Raw genomic sequence first — 19,725 nt, forward strand, 5'->3', positions numbered from 1 at the left:
TGAACGCAAAATTATTAAGTCGTATTTTTGCCGTTATGTGAAACAGTCACAATTATTGAATTATATATAAGCGGGTGTGATATCGATATCCTCCAAATTCTTGCCAATTAATTTTAATTCGTGCCACTGGGCCATAGATAAGTATAATACACTGGGGCACTGGGCACTGACAAAGTGACGACTTCTGAGTTCTGACTCCACGCAGATCGACGAAGTAAGAAGAGGCCGTAATTAGTGGGAGTAACAAGAATGAAAATGTAAAGAGTAGAGGTATACGGGCGCGGTTATCTTATCACTTATCACAGCAGCTGTTTAACGGCACGCTCATCTTCGTCCCTTATCACTCGCTCCGCACTCCACTACAGTCGACCGTACTCCATAATAATATTATCGAGGGTCGATTGTCGATCAAGAGCGATCAATCATTATTCATTATATTCTTTGCATTTCGCCAGTCATGGTGTCGTCATAAATTGTTTTCCGTTCCATCCACCACAATAATATTATATTATCGCATTCAAAATTATTTTGACGTCGCGATTCCTCGCCAATAGCCGACGACCTCTGACAGGGTTGGTATGAACCGACGTCGGTAATCTATTCTCCCGCATTACCAAGTAGTTTGTACCTACCGGATATCGCCAACCGTCATCCGACCTCGATCGATATTGTTCAATTATTGCAATATTTGTAATGGGCTGCATGCGTCGACAACTGACGTCCGCGGACAATTCTAGTGGCAGCTGATCGCTGTCGACAAGAGTCATCGGGATAAAACTGACGCACAGAAGACCGTTCGTCGTCAGAAACAATGGCAGAAGGTGACAAACTGGAACACCAGTGTCTGGTAAGTGTTTGTCCACTGGTCCACTTGACGTCCTAATTTAAAAACATTTTATACTTCATTGTAGAAATATTTTGTTATAACTTCGTTTTTTTCGTTCTAGCAAAAAGAATTTGAATGGGTGTTAAATGAAGAGGTGCACTCCATATTGCACCAGCTGAACATCATACTCAACGTAAGTAACGGGTCGTCCACCACATTCACCATGTAATTGTTGTTAAACTCTTTCATTGTAGGAATGTGTTCGACGTTTTCCATCATGGGACAGTGACGTCCAGGTCAAACAGGAAAAATTTGTCCTGTCCACGTCACCAGACCAGTTGAAAAGCATTGTATCTATTTCTGGTGACACCATACTGCAAGCGGTAAATGTTCTACCAGTCTTAGCCACTCTCCAATAATTGTCCGTCATACTATTTACTGTATATTAACTGTCATTGTTTTCTGACCATAATATGTCGTGGGTCTTTATAGTTTTGCTAATAATTAACTTGTCAAGGTCGTGTTGTTTAACAAATCATTTAGCAATATTATGTAGGTAGTATTAAAATAATCATGAAATCATAAAAGTTTTTGGTCTAGCTAAATTTTTAACTTATAACTACCTTTTTACTTTAGTAAAACCTTTATATAATAGGTATTACAATTATTATTTGTTGGTAGTATGCATGTTACATATCTAACTGATAGTTAATGAACTTTAACTTTATCAACATATATTAATATTTTTTCATGTGTAAATATATATACCTATATATATATTTTGTTATAATTTTTTTTTTTTTTAATCTCGTATATTTATAAATAAATGAGTTATAAAATGTTCATCTCTTTTACTGCAGTAGTTATAGTTTGGTTGAAAATAAAAGTTCCTGTATCACTTTCTCTTTTGAAAAGTTTATTTTAATTATAAACAACTTATTGCAGGACATACAATTTAAAGTACAGAGACATCAGCAGCAAATAATGTACCGGACAAATATTCGTCACGACTGCCCGTGGAAATTGCATCAAGTTCAAGACGCAGGCAATCATCTAAGACAAGCTATTTTACAGATTGATAAAATAGACAAGGAAACTATTTTCAAGTACTTAAATTTTATTTTTTTTTAAAGTATGTGGCTTTACCTAATTACATTTTTGTTAATTTATTTAGTTCCTCAGAAGAAGTATTACACATTCTGCGAAATTTATTAGGGTGTTTGCAAAGAGGTCGTACAAGTCTTATAGTTCCACGTAAACGAACAATTGATGATTTGATTAAAAGCAGAAACATGGTAAGTAGCCCTACTGGAGTGAAAAATTTGACGTGCATTGAAATTGCTAAGCCTATGGTTACGTTTGTTTCAGAAGTGTTTGACGCCCAACTTACCTGAAGATTTGGCAATAAGTTTTTACATACAAAGTCATAAGCTAATTTTTGCTGTTTACCAACTATCAAATTCTCACGGTGCAATGAAGTATGACACGTATCAAGCTGAATGTACTGTACCGTGGTTGAATGAAGTCCTCGTTCTGTTTACAGTTGCTCTACAGCTAGCTCAGCAACTCAAAGACAAGGTAATTATTTAACTTATACACATGCTAATTTTTTGGAATAATTTTTATATTTTATTTTTATTTTAGATCTGTGTGTTCACCCAGTACAGAGATATTACTCAATTGTCGCGACCAGTTTCTAGCATTGCGATACAGTCATAAGTATTCGTTGATTTCTTTCTTTGTATTAGGTATTATTAAATACAATCAAGTGATCAAATATGAAGAATATAAATTCTATAAAAAATATACAATTGTATATTTTGGTCTGTTACCGATTTTCTTCAACAATCTTTTTCCAGCAATAATTCTTAGCTGTAAGCTTTCAAAAAATATATGTTCCACATTATACTATATTTACTTTTAATCATTTTGATATTATTAATGCCAAAGTTTTTTGATGAAATTTCATTTGTTATGTAATTTCTCGTATCCTTTATACGACAACAGTATTGTTTTTAATATTAAAAACTTTAATAATTTTAATTTTCAATACTATTTATAATAGATATCAGTTTTTTCGTTTTATTTTATTTATTTAAGTTAATTTTTTTTGACAACACTCATACATTTTGTGTAGTGATGGTGATATGATAACTATACAAGTATTTATTTTATTTGTAAGTTATTTTGTGTATAGTATATATACTTAGCACCATAAGTTATGTTTAACAATTTAGGACAATAATTTGATCTGATTATTATAGTAAATAATTAGTTTAATAGAATGTGCTCATGTTCTAGTTTTATATATTATATTAACACGATTTTGTGTGTTTAGAATATCTGTCTATTTATTTTTATTTAATATTTAATTCAATATCAATTTATAGGTTAATTATTATTAATTTAAAATTGTTTTGAATCACGTACATTGGCTGTACATTATTTATGTAATTCTGAAACTAGTTATTATTTATTTTATCTTGTTGAACATTTTTTTAAAAATTAAAATATTCATGTTACACTAATTAGTAATTACAATTAACCTCAAAAAAAAAAAAGTATGTCAATTACAAATTAAATCAAATAATATGCTTAAAATGGTCAAAAAATATTATGGTCGTGTTTGATAGATTAGATGGGATTACTTTCATGTTATACAATTTTATTTAGATTATAAAACAGACTAAATCAAAAATAATAGTTAAATGTATTTTAAATAATTATATTACTGACTACCCATGAACAGTATTAACAAGGCATTAAAAACGCTATTATAAGCTTGAACCAACATATTTAATCAACATTAGTTTTTTATTTACCAATCAATAAATAACTGATTATCTGAATCATTTCCCTGCAATATTTTGTTATTTATGATAATTTTAATGAAATATTAGTAAACTTGTAATGAGTAAATATACAGACAATGTAATTTGACAGTTCAGTATTGACAGTATTATAACACAGCTGTTAAAAAACATATTTTTATATTTCATAAAATAATATAAAAATAATTTATTTCATTTCAGTATTTTTTTTACTAAACTTAACATATATGTATAAAAAATAATTGTATACACCATTTATAACAAATAATCATTCCCTGAGATTTTCTAAGTAATAAAAATATGTGAAATTTTTTTTTGAAAATCATTAATTTATTTTGAAGAAGAACCTTTTGTATAAACGCATCAATATATATCCAGAGGTGTTCCCATTAAATATAAACATGTAATACAATAAAAATATTTTTCTTATGGTTTATAAAATTAATTTTGTTTTATATATCTTTTAACAATTATGATTTAATTTTTTAATTATCTGATTTAAGTGTTGAATATTTTCATTATAAATTTTATTCCATTTTAGTTAATAAGTAATTGTAAGAGGACAACAAAATAGATATAAACGAGGTTAAGTTCCTACATCCTACATTCAAAAAAAATATAGGTAGTTAATTTTGTGTCGAAGTTTAAACTTGACTCAAACAAAAACTTGTAATAATAAACTTATAATATAACATAACAATTATTTGTTGATTAATGTATATTACAGCACTCATCTTCATTTAACGGACACTTATCTGGGTAGTTATGATAAAACCAACACTTATGTTTCTTCCAAACTTTGCCACAGTCTTTTACTGGTTTTCTAAATCCAACACTTCCTTTCTCAACCATAAAAATATACCTGTGATTTTTTAACAATGTTTGTAAACCACCACATTCTTTCTTTAACTTTTTCAGCCTCTCTTCGCCAATTTGTTTTGCTAATTCCCCTAGAGTGACGCGGCACTTCCATCCACCTGAACTTTTTATCAATACATCAGCTACAGTATCGACCACACTACGCAACAAGTCTTTATCTAATTTGGTGCAATTTCTAACCCTCTCTTCAGACGGCCTGGGCACAAATTGAACATTTTCATTGAATTTAGAATTTACAAACTTTTCGACATCCTGTACAACTTGATCAAATTCCTGTGGCAAATAATTTTTTGACCAACCAATAATGCATGTCCGTTTAGTTGAAGGTATTCTTAGACGGTCTGTTTTAATGTTGAACTTTAATACATTAGAACTAGTTTTTTCCAAGTATTTCAGATAATCATGATATTGACTAAGAGATGAATCTACTCGTTGGTAGCGAGAACCATTAAATTCAAAAGGACAACATGGAAGGAGAAAAAATTTACAATTGTAATTGCTACGCATGGCGATTACTGGTACCCAGGGTGACAGTTCATCTGAATGATTGCCTATGATCCAATCAGCTTGTGGAAATTTACAATCAGGCGAAGAAGGATCAACACTTGTCACCTACAAACAACAATGAAAAAATAACTATTTATGTCTAAGTACATTTAAAATTTTAAAGTATATAAAATCGTGTAATATCCACAATACCTTCAAAACTGTAGATTGTGGATATTGAGCCCACATTTTTCGAGATCTAACGTCCAATCCGACTCCGTTATATCCTTCGCTGTTTAACACATGCACAAGTAAACCGTTACCACATCCCATATCAACAAAACTTGGTTTGGTGTCACCCCACAACAGCATCAGGTATGTTGCTGTTGCAATATCTTTATGTATATACTTCTTAGGATCAGTTACTTCTGTCCAAACCTAAAAAAACAAAATTTACCTGATTAGGTTTATGATACTTTTAAATGATAAACAAACAGAAATTGTTGAACATACATTCATTAGGGACTTGGCATATTTTTCCTTCAACCGACTATACAAATGACAGTACATTTGAACACAAACGTGTGACAATGACGAAATTGTGGGCTTAGACCCTTTATCATTGATGGCCCAGTTGAAAAATTTTGGAAAAAAAACATCAGTCATCCAGTGCAGTGTCTTCTTGTCGTCCATAGTTTGATTTGATGGCATGGCGAGCTGTAGTTCCAACCAGTCATCCACAATATTAACGCCATAGGCATATTTGATATGGTCGCCGTTCTTCTTTGGCGTACAGTCGTAGAACACAGCGGTATTATTCGGCCTGTCTATAAAACACCATAGGTAGTATAATATCATACCATATCTTCAAGTTTAAACTTTTTTTAAGTATTGATAAACTCTTACCGAAGACGCTGAGCCGAAAATAATCGTTCCAGTCGACGGGCTTCTTGGTGAACAGCTTCCAGACTTCCGCTTGGATATCCTCACCACCAGTCATGCCCAGCCGCCGAAAGGTTTCCGTGGGGTCACCTACCCAGGCGTCCGCCGGTAGATCTGTAGCTGCCACTGAGGCCAACACGTCACCGTACTCGCCGGCCAACGATTCAGACACGAGCCGTTCGGAGCCCATCAAGTGCTTGATCAAAAGGTGTGGTTTTGCGTTCCACACGGTCGCAGCGCTCCAAAACTTCTCGGCGTTCAAGTCGGTGGACTGCAGTCGCTTCAGAGTCGTCCACGACCACGTCGCAGTCGTCATGACGGCACTATGGGACAGAATCCGCCCAAGCTCTGAAAATAGTTGATAAACGAGAGGCAGCTATCTCCTGGCATCAATTCGCTGGAAGCACGACTGCACGAGTCCGACAACCGCCGTTTAAGTCGACAGGATTTACCGTCATAGGATTGCAGCAAAAAAAAAACATTCGATTTCGAAACTTGAATGCGACCACGTTTTGATAACAACAATAATTTAATGATAATCACGACAATGTTTAGCCGTGGTGATATTGCTTATCACCGGGAAAGTGTGGAGGCAAATGTTTTAAATAAAAACCACGTGCTGTAATAAAATATATCTTCAAAATGGTTTTCGCCTTCCGAAATAATGTAAACAACGGCAGATTGGCCAACCGGGTTACCAGGAAAGTTGCCGGCTGGCCAAATCACGAATTAAGACTGCACCAATGCACTTGGATTAGAATTTATTTTATATTTTACTGCGTATCCACGTATTTTGTTGTCGTATACTCGTATCAATGGCAGGTGCAGACAGCAGAGGGGGGAATCATTTAGGCCGAGCTTAAATGAGTGCGAAGGTAGTAAGGTGTGTCCGAAACGGAGGCGAGAGAAAGAGGAAATATTCTTGCGAGATCTGATTTATCAAAACAAGGGAGAGGAGAAATGGATGGTGCATTTTTTATTCAACAAAATAGTTAGCAATTATCAAATTTAAATAATAAATTATATGACATTTAACGTACATTTATCATAGATTGTCTTGTTTTTTAAAAGTCATTAGTTCATCTAAGTGTACATTAATAAATTTAACATTATTTAAGGTTTTAGATCTAAATATCTTCAAATCAGCCAAGTTGTGTGGTTTTCCAAAAGTAATTTTGTAATTAAAATGGCTCTTTAAACAACTAAATAAGTATTTAAATTTTAAACCCAAATATATTTATTTCAGGTTTTTTATGTCTTAAGACATATAGAATTCTATCTTTTATAAAATACTTGAAATCATTACAAACACACAAGGGTGAGAAAGGAAACAAATACTCACTCTCGTATTAATTGTTTTTTTTTTTTATTATTATTTACAATGATTGTAATTTCTGACAAATTAATACATTAATAAAAAACAATTATAATAAGTCTGTCATGGTATAAATAGTGTTCTTACTTATTAAATCTATGCATAACATGTAAATTTTGTACACTAAACATTGGTACATACATTCTCTGTATAGGCAAAGAATGTTTGAGCAAAAATATATATAATTATCTTTACATGAGCTTAATAGGTATGAAGTATTCAGACTTACACTAATAATATTGAAATACACTGTATAATTATTAAGTACACTACAATGGAATGCATAACTTTTGTAATATGGTCATAGGTACTAAATATTTAACACATTATTATTATCACAAAGCCAGTTTGGTGGCGAAATTCGGAATGTTTATATTACAAAAACTTTCTTTTAGAGTGCTTCCCAGCATTCACGTTATTAAGTATAAAAAATATAATATATACCCGTCATTTATCTCCACGAGTCTAAAAATAATAATATAAATAATAATCTCTTAATTCTAAGGTGATGTGTAATAATAATAATTGGCATTGGACGTTTCAGGACATCGTATAACGACCGTTCGATAACTGCAACACGTAATGTTGGAATTCATTGTTGGAACGTTAATTGGAATTCACAAAACAAAATAATAATCATATAATAATAATAATAATAAATTTAGCGATTTGATCTTAAAATAAATATGAGAACGATAAACGGTCAACATCTCAACCAAAAAATTCCGAGTTAATGACTTCAAAAACGCTAATAATATCATAATACATAAAGTATAAAAAAGAGAGTGGTACAAAAGCGAAAAGGCTTATTCATAGAGAGAGGAGAGAGTAAGAGAGCGAGGGGGATACTGTCGACTGTCGATTGTACCACATTCATTCGTAGTTTTTATTTTTGTTCATCTCTTCTTCGGCCTTGATCACGATCTCGAGCACGCGGCGTTTGATTTCCGCCTGGTACGCCTGGGGCAAGCCCTTGGTCGTCTCGGCCATGCTGTAGAAGAACAGGTCGACGGGGTGCACCTTGGCGTGGCTGTGCTGTTGCTGTTGTATATGGTAATAGTGGTTCATGTGGTGTTGGTTGAGCTTGAGCTGGGCGGACGAGTCGGCCTCCTTGGCGGCCGCCGCGGCAGCGGCTTCCGCAGACCGCTTGACGCGCTTCGCCACCCGGTGCAGGGGTTCGTGCTTGCCGTTGCTCAGGATCTCCACGTCCGGGTACAGCAGCTCGTCGTCCACGCCCCCCTCGTCGTTCGAGTAGTTGCCCGCCATCTCTTTCATTTCCACCCGGGGCTCGGGCATCTCGTCGTAGTCGTACGACATGTTGTTGTACGGGCTGGACGACCCGTCCGTCTTGCTGTCGTCGTACACGCCCGCGTAGTCCTGGGTGGGCGAGTGTTCCAAGTTCAGCATTTTCTTCAGAGAATACCTGTAACAAGGGGAAAAATAAGTAATCGGTCATACACACATGCAACGCCACCACCGCCATTTACGTATACATTAAATTTAAGGAGTCAAAACCCACGTTCAACGGGTATACACGCGCCACAATTGCTTACACAGTTTATTACTACGCACCAGCCGTCGAATTATTTTTTTACGACCACTTTTGATAGCAAATTTACTATTTTTATTGAGTTATGTTGTGTATTATCCCTCATCAGAAAGCGGAATTGGCCAAGTATATCTATCCGCAATAAAAATAATCAGAGACTAATAATTAGAAGGTAACTTATATGGTGGAAAGGGTGACTTTTTTAACCGATGAAAGACTAGCAGACATCATTGATAAATTAAGGTATTGTCGTATTAAAATAGACCTCACAGAATAATTTAAATTTTTATCACATTATTAATGAATTTAGTCAAGCCTGTAAAAAATTAAATGAAAAATCAATCCGTTATCCATACTGCAGTTAATAGTAATACATATGAACGAAAGAATAATAAAAAGTGTGATTCCTTAGAGCGCGCGTCTGTAGGCGCGACTCTAATTATTTTGGCAGCGCGATAACAGACACTCAGAAACATATTTTAATACCTTGTTTGATGTGTTTTATTTATTTATATAAAAAATAATTTGTATATTTCCGAGAAAATATGTGGCAAAAAATTAACGAAATTCTTATAAAGACTTTCTCTGTAGATGTATCTTTGTTTCAACCAAACTGCTAATTATATCTACAACAGAGATTATTTGTGGAGACAACCATATAAGTAATCGCTGCATAATACTGTATTGTTATTTTAACAACTCGTTTGGTAATAGTAACCGAATACAGTTTACCAAAGATTTATTGTAATATGAACTAACCATATTGTTGTCACGGGTGCAACCAAAAATTCTGGTAGTATGAATCATATTCTGGTAATTATAACCTTTTTTTTCCGTATACGCCAAATTCTTTAATTAATGCGATTGACTTTTATTAGTTATACGTCCCGAGACCAACAGGCAACAGGCAACCAAAACAAACATTAATTCATATTATATTTTTGTCGACGAAGCAATTGAACAAATTTTCAACCAGTTTTATACATTAATGCGATACAACCAGCAAAACGAATCGAGATAGATTCGTATATAACATATTTATCTTCTCAAAGTGCGAATTGGCTGCTATGTGTGCAATTTTTTAAACCCGACGATATACGTACAGTAAACAATCGTCGAAGCAGCTGATCCTCGGTTGATCACAGCAATCGATATTTATAGATACGTGCTCGAGTTGAAATTTGTGTTAGCGAGATCATGTGTGGCACTCAGAGGTTCTCAGTCACTCGCCAACTAACAAGACCAGAACAAAAAAAAAAGCCGTCTCGAACATTTGAATAATCCGTATTGACACAAATTCCACGAGTGTCATTTTTAACCGAATATAATAAAAACTATCTGCTATTTTATGGGTACAATAAATTTAACCATAAATGTTTATAATATATGTCTAACAAAACAGTCCGATATCTAAACATTTCGTGTACCAAACGCGGTCGTACATTACGTATGCAGTATGTTGCGACGACGAAGAAAAAAACTCATAAAACAAAATATTATTATTTAATTATGACGTGTAACTATATGGCTATTGACTAATATTAAAAACGAACGCATTTTTGATTGACTGGTTGTCTTTTTCAGATGTTTTGATATTTTATCATAGTGAGTATCAGTATCGCGTTCTATGTAAATTACAATTTACAATTTACAAGTAAACGTACGTCAGTTGTGAGTTGTGTAACAGCCACCTTTACAGCATATACTATTCTTACTATGTATGTCTCTTGTTGTGCACCCCTTATGGCTTATACGGGAGGGGTAGGGGAACAGGACGCTCCTCAAAGTCACAGACCGAGACATTATATTGTTTGTAAGATTATAAGTCGGCGCCCGCTATTTTGTTTTCTCACGTATTCAATGGTCTACAAACAATAAACTTCTACAGCTTCGGTAGTTATCGTTTTTCCTTCTATTTTAAACTATCCACAGGTGCCGCTTTGCCGCAAGGTTATAAATGGATATTATTGTATTCATTACAGTCAGGCATCGAGCCATTCGAGCCGCTCAAGTCAAAGTTAAACTGCGGTACGCATATAATTATGTACCTAGTTATTATCTGCGCGGGACACGCAAATATCAAACTTATAGGAGCCCTACAACTAAATTTTTTTGCGGATCCAACGCAAAACTTCCAATAAAATAAACTCATTACGTGCGATACGAATATCCCTTATACGATGTTTACACTAAATCCTTATATACCTATATTAAAAAATTATTTAATAAGTATTCTTATCAAAATTTCAAAATAGCCAGGTATCCGGGGGGTCCCTGCACTTCAGATTCAGATATAACAGAATTTGGTGCCCTGTATCTACGCGTTAAATATTATACAAATAATTAATAACTCACCCTCCGATTTGCATAAAGGGTAAGAGAAATTCCATCTCTTTTTGATACTTCCAAGGCTTGCCCTCGACGAACGGTAGGCCGGGTTTGAGATTCAAACCTTTGGTGCGTTTGATGGACACTCGAAAATTATCACGTAAACGTTTCCAGCGCAATTTGACATCGTTAACTGTGGACAGAATATAATATTTAATAACGATGTTGTACACACACAGCATTAGTATTTATATATAGGTATCACTGCAGATCATAAAAAAGTTAAACACCAATGCCACAATTTTATTATGATAGTTTTTTTAAATCAACCAAATATTAAAATGTACATAATTTTACGCAATAGACTTATACTGTGAACAAATAAAAGCCTGAAAATTCAAGACTCGCGAGTCGCGACGGATGCGGTCAACCCCGGAGCGTGACTTTCTAGAGCATTTAATTTCTTTTATAAGTATAGTAGCTGTGCGGGGGGTATAATATATAAATATATACATAACTAAGCCTACAATATTTTGACCCAGTGTTGTAGCCGACATATTTGAGCAGACGGTATTTTGTACAACAAATATTACACTAGAAATATTTATGCACTCCCTTACTAAGGTTATTTTGCCTATGTGTACATTTTGACAAGAGCCGTAATGATTTTATAATATGAAATATTATATTATAATATAAAATCAATGGCATTATGAATTTAGAATATTCATTAGTTCGTTTATTAATGAAAAAAGTTTCACATGCCATATTTAATTTTACTATGGGAATATCTCAGTAAAATGTAGTAACAAAATAGCATTTTAAACTCCTGATGAATCATGAATATCTCTGTATGACGGTCATAGGCGTGCGCACAGGGGCAGCAAGGTGTGCTCTTGCTGCTCCTGGACGGTTTGAATATATTTGTATGGGCCGAACTATTACTATATAATAATTACATAACATAATAATAAAGAATAATGTGTTATTGATATTTGATGTATTTTTAATTTTGATTTGGTATACCGGTGTTGAGCAAAAACAATCTATGATTAACCAATGATTATCGTTTAAAATATTTTTATTTAAAGGTCAAAAGTTAAATTTTGATTTTGAGCTTAAAAATGTTAACTTAATACCCATGTATGGGCCGGTACAAATATTCGCTGCCCCTGACTTGAAACTCTGCGCACGCCTATGATGACGGTGCCTATATATAAATTTATTGTGACTAGTATAAACTGTATGTTTTTATTGTAAGGGGAACCCACGGCAACATAAGCCATTGGGTGTGGGTGGTACAGTAGGGGTTATTTTTGTGTATTTGTTTGTAGGTTTTTAAGTGAGTAAGGTTGTAACACGAGTTTGTGTAAGTGTGGCAAGGATGATATGTTGCTAAAAATCCCGCGTGGTCACCCATCCGGTTGCTAGCAACTGCGGCCAGTACGTACGCTCAGTGCGTTTCCCCAGATTGAGCGTACGACCGCGCCTCACCAAGCCACATAAACTGTTTTGATGCAGACAAACACAATTATAGTTGTTAAGGGGATTGGAAGCGGTGATTTTCTGTCTTTGTCTAACACACGTGGAACATACAATACGCTTAACAAAAATTAAGGTACTTCTAGTTGTTCGATTTAAAATATGTAAAGATGTGTTAATTGTTGTACTATACAAGTTTACTTTAAATCGGTAGAAGCACTTTTTCGATTGTAGCAATATTTTGATAAGAATAAATATTTAAAATTTTATAAAATTGTCAATTTTTTTTATTAAATATATTAAAAATATGCTTAGACCGATGCAAAGTAAACTTGTATCCTACCTACTTAAAAATCTTTACATATTTTAAATCAAGCAACTAGAAGTACTTTAATTTTTATCAGGCGTATTGTATGTTCCACGTGTGTTAGACAAAGACAGAAAATCACCGCTTCCAATCCCCTTAATCATCATTCGTTTTCAACTATTATTCATGAGTTCAATTATTGTTAACGTTTTTTTCTTAAACTTTAAACTGTGTTTTCCATGACTTGCCATTAATATCAATGAATTAGGACTAACACATCGACGGACCACGGACACTCCAAAAAGGATAGTGAGACATAATCATATCTTTACTAATAGAAAATTCAAAATATAAATTACAATATTAATAATTATCCTAATAATAGCTGAAATAATTTCGTCTAAAATACTATCAGCCGAAATATTTGAAAATTAAAATAAGGCTCTATTAACGATATATTGTTTCCAAATAATTATTTTTCTATTTAGATACGATAGTAGCTAATAATAAGTTTGACTTTATATGCGCTTTTGTGCATGCAATCTTTAGGGTAAAACCTCAGAACAATTAAGTTGTAGGGATTTCCTTTATTCAATTGTATAACATTATAAATAAGTCAATAAGTGAATTAAATAAAACACTCTCTTATCTAAAATAATTGCATTTAGTATTATTTATTATTCATACTTTTGTTGTCATAACAAGTTATTCCGTGCAAAATTAAAATGTATACGTTTTACTATTTCTTATCACGAAATAAGATTAATATTTTACAACCACATAATTTACAACGTTTTATTCTAGTAACATCAGTTAAAAACACGATCCTTATTCCCAGAAACCTGAAACCTATGATCCCAATCACAAAATTTCCGATATGCCTAGGCACCCCTATACCCCCCTGCGCACGCATATGATTATACATGTATACGCGTCAATCACACTTGATAAATATTGTCGTAGGTCGTATAAAAGTAAATGGTAATAGACAAAATAAAATAAACGGTATTACGGTAGTTTACATATTATGCAAATGATATCGTACAATAATGAATATTCTCCGCGACCCGCGCTCCTTCTGAAGTACACCATTACTATAAAGTATAGACAAACAATATACAGCCATAACAATCTCTATAGTAAATAGTAATCCATAAAAAAAAACTAAGTATATAGACAACAGGCATACCGAGTATATAATTATGCAAGGTCGTCCAAATTTTACAGTATAGGAACCTACCAATAAAATGTACGCGAATTGCATCTATATAAGTTCTCGAAGAAACTCCACCAAATCCGTAACGACTCCGTAATCTGTTTAAGTGACCGTACTGTTATATAAGATTTAACACGACCGGTCGTTATGTTTCGTTTCAATATTGCAAAAAAAAATATATATACCACCTAAAATTCCGTTCCGTAGAATGCATTTTCGAAAATAGAAACCTCTCCAACACATTGCGCAGTGTATAATATATTAATATACATTACAATTACAAACATATTGTTACATCAAAAAAGTTCATGCGAAGTGCAGTTACCTATTTATTTTTTCCCCCGCTCACACGGTACCATCCTATCTAATAATTGAGCTAATAATTTAGTTAGGGCGTCGGATTCGATGTGTTAATTTATGGTAAAAGAAAACTTACCATAAAAATTAGTCAGATTTTAATCATTTATTATTTAATAAGATGAAAATTATATACAAATCGCAGTGGACATCCACATTTTAAATTCTAATATCATTCGTTGTAATAAACGCTTAATTAATGATCACAAATTGTTGAATATTTTAAAATGTATATTTCTGGCGTTATTCAAAAATCAGAGCCCATTATAAATAGTTTTCCTATTTCAAATAAAAACAATATGATTAAAAGCTTAACATTCTAAGTGGAGTGATATTTTTTCTGTAATGTAGTTTATGGCCGTTGAAATTATTTGATTTAGATTTTTTACCATTCTACCAGTTATATTACTATACTTCTCATATTAGGTACCTAACTAAAAATTTCTCTAATTTTTTCCCTCAAATAGACGGATCCGATATAATAAACATTTTCTTATTTCAAACTAATCTTAAATGTAAATAAAGAATAAAAAATATCAATTCGAATAAGTACGATAATCACGAAATCCGCGAAGATATTGTTACCTTAACAGATTACAGATTGCATTGAACCTTCCACCCTATCTAGAACGTGAGAAATGATTTGAATATTTTAGAAATTAAGCCTATAAGTAATATAAGTACATAAACATACGTGTCATACGCCATACAAAAACCTGATCAACATTTTTTTCTTTTAGTAAAAATACCGACGGGAAACGATGAAGAATATTGTCATGAAACATTTTTTTTTTTTTTTGTCCACGCATATACAACGAAGAGTGGATGACGTAGGGTAAATATTTGTTTACTACCTATTTCATAAGTACCGCCATAAGTATTATATTATCGCCGTCTGTCAGTACGTGTGCACATTAGAAACATATTTTAACGCAAATCAGTGGATAATCGCAAATATTTGAATATTTGAAAAAATGTAAAAGTACTTATCAACACACATTACAAAAGTAAAATATCTACACACAGGTCAAAAGTTTAAAATTCGAAATTGTATAAATTAAACTTAAAATGTTCTATTAACTTTTTGCTAATGAGATGTGTGATACTCGATGGGCACTCGCGCCAACACCGGACTTTTCGATCTGCAGTAGGGGACACAATATCACAATATTCTTTATATTATTAATTATTATAATATAGTTATTGGAGTCTCCGACATCATAAAGATATTTAGGCAAACTTAGATGATTACAATGGCATTACGGAAATCAAATTAAATTAAACTGTGACGGTTATTTGCGATGGTCTTAATTCGTTGATTAATGTTACACACAAAATTTAGTAAATAGTAAATAAGATATCGCCGATTAATTTGTTTTGCGTATACACGTGACATGTCATGTCATTGGGTAATTATGCTACATTATATTCTACCTACCGATATATTTGTGTGGAATTTACATTGTGTATTATGTAAATATTATTTACGAAATTCATCAGAATGCCTCGACCTGAACGCGCAATTCAACAATATTTCCTTTTTCTGTAACGTATGCAGCAATTTTTGCATTTATTATTAGAATTATAAAATCAAACTTGACGAAAATATAATATTATTATCGGACGTACGACGTACCTAACACAATATCATAATAATATCTAATGATTTGTTAACGATCTTCACATAAAATCATTATTTTTCGACGTTCACGCAAATTCTCGCTCCTAAATCTCGATTGTATATTAATATAATTTAACGGTGTACGATATAAATGATATAATATATTTAAGTTAAATTTATATTTTAAGTTAATAACACTAACATCAAAGTGGTTAATTACAGATGTAATTTATGCATTAAAAATGTAAAGATTGATATTTATTAACCGGTCGTAAATGCATAATCAATATAATAAATGTAAATCTTTAATATTCTCTCCAAGTTTATTCAAACGTTTTATAGTTTTTCATGTGTTCATCACACTCGTACTACTATATTATTAAACACATATAGGCTATAATAAACTCCTTTGAAATCTGAATAGTCGACAGTGATTAATTCAATTTTTTGTTTTAGTACCAGCAGTTAAGTAAAATAAATTAACTATTTACATAATTTATATATTTTTCATACATATATATATATATATAAATTTATACCTGTTCAGACATTTAGTTATAATATTGTAATAATTATAGTTTTATTCGTGTTTTTTTTTTCAAATGCAGTAATACCTAACTGAGAACACAGTTGCAAAGCAGAGGCAATCGTTTTTTTTTCACCCGCATTTATACAAACGAAACGATTAATATTTTCTCATACGTATCTTTACATTTATCATTATTATTATTTTTTTATTATTATTTCACGACCTTCCACAACTCTCCGTTTAGATAAACGCGATAAGATGAATCTAAAGAAAGAACACGTCGTTAATAATATTGAAATAGCTTCGTAGACATATTAAATCGTTTGTTTTTGTCATATTAGTATCATCACGACTATTAATTCGTCCGTTAGCATTGAAACCACCAGCGTGTACGATCATAATGGACGTGTCACGTCATAGTAAAAATATCATTAAGTCGTTCTAAGCCGCTGTCCGGTTACTGGTGAAAACAATAACACCAAATATCGGTAACTGTTCTAATGGTAAACCGTGTTCACGAAGCCAATTCTCCGTCGGCTAGTCCGGACGAATAATTGGGCGGCCAGAGGTGTCGGGCGGAGGGACGCGAAGGGGTTTCCGAACAACAATTCGGCTGGGAGGGTACGGCACGACCTGCAGAACCAGAACACTACGACGGCGGCCTGAGAAATGTAGGTATAGGCGACGGGCGGTCCGTAGCCAGAGCACCGCGAGTACCGAGTGAGGCGGCGGTGTTCCGGCACAGAAACGACGTTGCCGACGCGTATCGCCGCCGCCGCCGAACAGTCGATGCGGCAACCGGTGGAGTTTTCACCCTTCGCCGACGGCCGTCGCCACTGCCAGCGACGCCACCGCTGCCTGCGCACACCGTATACGCCGAGCGCCGCGCGTCAAGAGATTGGCGACACTGCTGGCGAGCGAGCGCGCCGGTCCGCCACCGCAGCCGTCGTGCGGGCGTAATAAATAAATACATGTGCGGCGGTCATCAAACCGCTCGGCCCATCCGGTTTTGTTGTGGTATTTCTTCTCCCCACCCTCCTCCTACCAGACAACGAGTACCGCTCAACACCGCATGTTCGGTCGCTCGCACGTACCGCTCCAACGACGGCGGACGACGCGCCGTCGTCGTTTGCACACGCATACACGCCGAACAAAGGAGACGCGCACCGAAAATCCCGTCCGTGTTTCGCTCGCGTCGCTCTTAAATATTATTGTTGTTGCACTGGTGGACGAGGGCGACGCGACGACCGGTGCGTCATGGTGGGGGTACATTGCTATTACTGTTATTATTATTATTATTAATTCTCTTACAAAACAACCCCTGCAACATGTGTTTCTCCCACCACCGTTGTCGACGCGGATCGCAAACGCGCATATTTCTCCGGCCGAACGGCGAACGGCAAAAACACGAAATCCTCGCACTAATAATTATAATATAATCTTTGCGGGGTTGAAACAGCGGGTAAACACAAAAATTCGCACAACGCGCTTCAGTTAAAATAAATATAATTGCATACAATCGAAATAATAATTAAATCTCTACACTATGATCTATCATACAAAACGATGGGACAAAATATTTTTATATTTATCAATTTACCCGGCATGCCAAGTTCGTCTGCCACTTCCTTCCACGCCTTGTCCCTCTTGTCGATGTACTTGTACTGGTCCTCGTCCGTGTCGTAAAGCACTTGGTGCTGCTTGATCTTGTTGATCATAATCAGATCGATGTTGGTCTCGTTAGCGATCGCCATTGCGGCGGCCACAACGGACGCCGTGGACGATGCCGTGGTGGCGGCGTTCGAAGCTACGGCGGCGGCGGTGGCTAGGGCCACAGGTGACAACGAAGTGGTAGTGGTGTCTGCCGGTAGCGATATGACGGCGCCGGGATAAGGATTGTAGTATGGTTGTTGGTGAAGCGGATAATGGTCACGGCGGCGGCGTTTTCGTCGTTGCGCACTCGGCGTGCTCGCTGGCGACGGCATGGATGACAACTGGTGGCCGTGGCGGCGCGGCGACCGCGACGAAGGGCTGCCGCCGCTGCGCCGTCACGGCGTCACGGAGCGCGTTCGGTTAGCGGCGGCGGCGGCATAGGCAGGCAGCTGCACGCGAACGCCGCTCGGGTAGGTGGGTGGATAGCAGGTTTCGGGGGGGAGCGGCGGCGTTTCGGTCGGTCGGCCGCCATGTTGCTGCGGTGCGTGCGTGCCGCCGGCGGGTCGTCGTGGCGTGCGTGTGCGAGTGCGTGCGTGCACTCCGCGACGAGCGAACCAGCCGCAGCAGCAGCAGACGAGACGCTTGCCCTTGGACACTGCCGCCGCCGTCACCCGACTGTACATAATAATAATAACAATAATAATAATATTACTCTGCACGTTGCGTACGTGTAATATTATTTTGTACGCCAGCGTTATTATATATATGTGTGCGTGAGTAATGTCGATACACGCCGGCCGCCCGCTCGCCCCCTGCGCCGTAGTGCCAACCAGTTCGCCCGACCCTCCTCGCCCGTCGTCGCCAGCACCCGAACGGACGACGGCGACCCACACGCGGCGCGTTAAACCGTGAACGACGACGACGACACCGTCGCTGCCTCTGCCACTGCTGTTCGGGGTTTTTTCATTCCACGTACGTTTTGGTTTGCGCCGTCGTTAGTTTCGCCATTACCGTTCTCGGTACTGCGGACCGGCGCGAAACCACAATGGTCGTTGAGGCGCGGGAGAAACCGTTCGGGAATTTATCGGCGACGACCAGTGGTGCCTAACTCGCGGGGGTGGGTGACGAAGGGTGCGATAGCCATCGTTTTAGGGTTGTCAATAAAGCGTTGGTCAAATGTTGTAAGAAATGTGTACGTATTACGTGAACGGTGAACGGTGAACGTACCTTGGACAATGTTCAAGTCAAAAAGACTTATAGTACTTTACAGTCACTCGAAATCTGTATCAAATGGATTTACAAGCAACTAATTGATTAATTTTACTTACACTTATGAAGGGACGT

At 35.7% G+C, this 19,725-nt stretch overlaps 3 protein-coding genes across 4 annotated transcripts; 1 reads left to right on the forward strand and 2 right to left on the reverse strand.

Moving 5' to 3' along the window:
* The first annotated feature begins 363 nt into the window (after positions 1-363).
* On the forward strand, positions 364-3,354 carry rogdi (rogdi atypical leucine zipper). 2 transcript variants are annotated; one of them, XM_015524239.2, is made up of 7 exons: positions 364-847; positions 948-1,019; positions 1,081-1,209; positions 1,772-1,932; positions 2,001-2,121; positions 2,198-2,404; positions 2,471-3,354. In XM_015524239.2, exons 1-7 carry the CDS (start codon positions 812-814, stop codon positions 2,543-2,545), a joined length of 801 nt encoding a protein of 266 aa, XP_015379725.1. In that variant the 5' UTR covers positions 364-811; the 3' UTR covers positions 2,546-3,354. The 2 variants fall into 2 exon arrangements, with proteins under 2 accessions (XP_015379725.1, XP_015379724.1); XM_015524238.2 differs by having other exon boundaries at positions 365-847; positions 2,195-2,404.
* Positions 3,355-4,167: 813 nt separating this feature from the next.
* LOC107173631 (putative tRNA (uracil-O(2)-)-methyltransferase) lies at positions 4,168-6,484 on the reverse strand. The gene is made up of 4 exons (XM_015524234.2): positions 5,929-6,484; positions 5,536-5,849; positions 5,236-5,460; positions 4,168-5,148 (listed from the first exon to the last, which is right to left on the reverse strand). Exons 1-4 carry the CDS (start codon positions 6,278-6,280, stop codon positions 4,369-4,371), a joined length of 1,671 nt encoding a protein of 556 aa, XP_015379720.1. The 5' UTR covers positions 6,281-6,484; the 3' UTR covers positions 4,168-4,368.
* An 827-nt stretch (positions 6,485-7,311) lies between these two features.
* On the reverse strand, positions 7,312-18,803 carry LOC107173651 (uncharacterized). The gene is made up of 3 exons (XM_015524268.2): positions 18,329-18,803; positions 11,244-11,409; positions 7,312-8,762 (listed from the first exon to the last, which is right to left on the reverse strand). The coding sequence occupies exons 1-3, from the start codon at positions 18,711-18,713 to the stop codon at positions 8,213-8,215; spliced, it is 1,101 nt and encodes a 366-aa protein (XP_015379754.1). The 5' UTR covers positions 18,714-18,803; the 3' UTR covers positions 7,312-8,212.
* Positions 18,804-19,725: the final 922 nt, after the last annotated feature.

The sequence above is a fragment of the Diuraphis noxia genome, unplaced genomic scaffold, assembly GCF_037042655.1.
Source record: "Diuraphis noxia isolate RWA-SAM2 unplaced genomic scaffold, SU_Dnox_SAM2 contig0004, whole genome shotgun sequence".
In the NCBI taxonomy this organism is placed as follows: domain Eukaryota; kingdom Metazoa; phylum Arthropoda; class Insecta; order Hemiptera; family Aphididae; genus Diuraphis; species Diuraphis noxia.

Bases quoted from the DNA above. Each gene is read 5' to 3' on its own strand.
- LOC107173651 (XM_015524268.2), bottom strand. From the start codon at position 18,713: ATGCCGTCGCCAGCGAGCACGCCGAGTGCGCAACGACGAAAACGCCGC. The intron at 11,410-18,328 runs GTAAATTGATAA...TTCTGTCCACAG, and splicing joins AGACGAACTTGGCATGCCGG to TTAACGATGTCAAATTGCGC. The intron at 8,763-11,243 runs GTGAGTTATTAA...CCCTTGTTACAG, and splicing joins CCCTTTATGCAAATCGGAGG to GTATTCTCTGAAGAAAATGC.
- rogdi (XM_015524238.2), top strand. From the start codon at position 812: ATGGCAGAAGGTGACAAACTGGAACACCAGTGTCTG. The intron at 1,210-1,771 runs GTAAATGTTCTA...AACTTATTGCAG, and splicing joins GTGACACCATACTGCAAGCG to GACATACAATTTAAAGTACA. The intron at 2,122-2,194 runs GTAAGTAGCCCT...CGTTTGTTTCAG, and splicing joins TGATTAAAAGCAGAAACATG to AAGTGTTTGACGCCCAACTT.
- LOC107173631 (XM_015524234.2), bottom strand. From the start codon at position 6,280: ATGACGACTGCGACGTGGTCGTGGACGACTCTGAAGCGACTGCAGTCC. The intron at 5,850-5,928 runs GTAAGAGTTTAT...GGTGTTTTATAG, and splicing joins TTTTCGGCTCAGCGTCTTCG to ACAGGCCGAATAATACCGCT. The intron at 5,461-5,535 runs GTATGTTCAACA...TTGTTTTTTTAG, and splicing joins ATGCCAAGTCCCTAATGAAT to GTTTGGACAGAAGTAACTGA.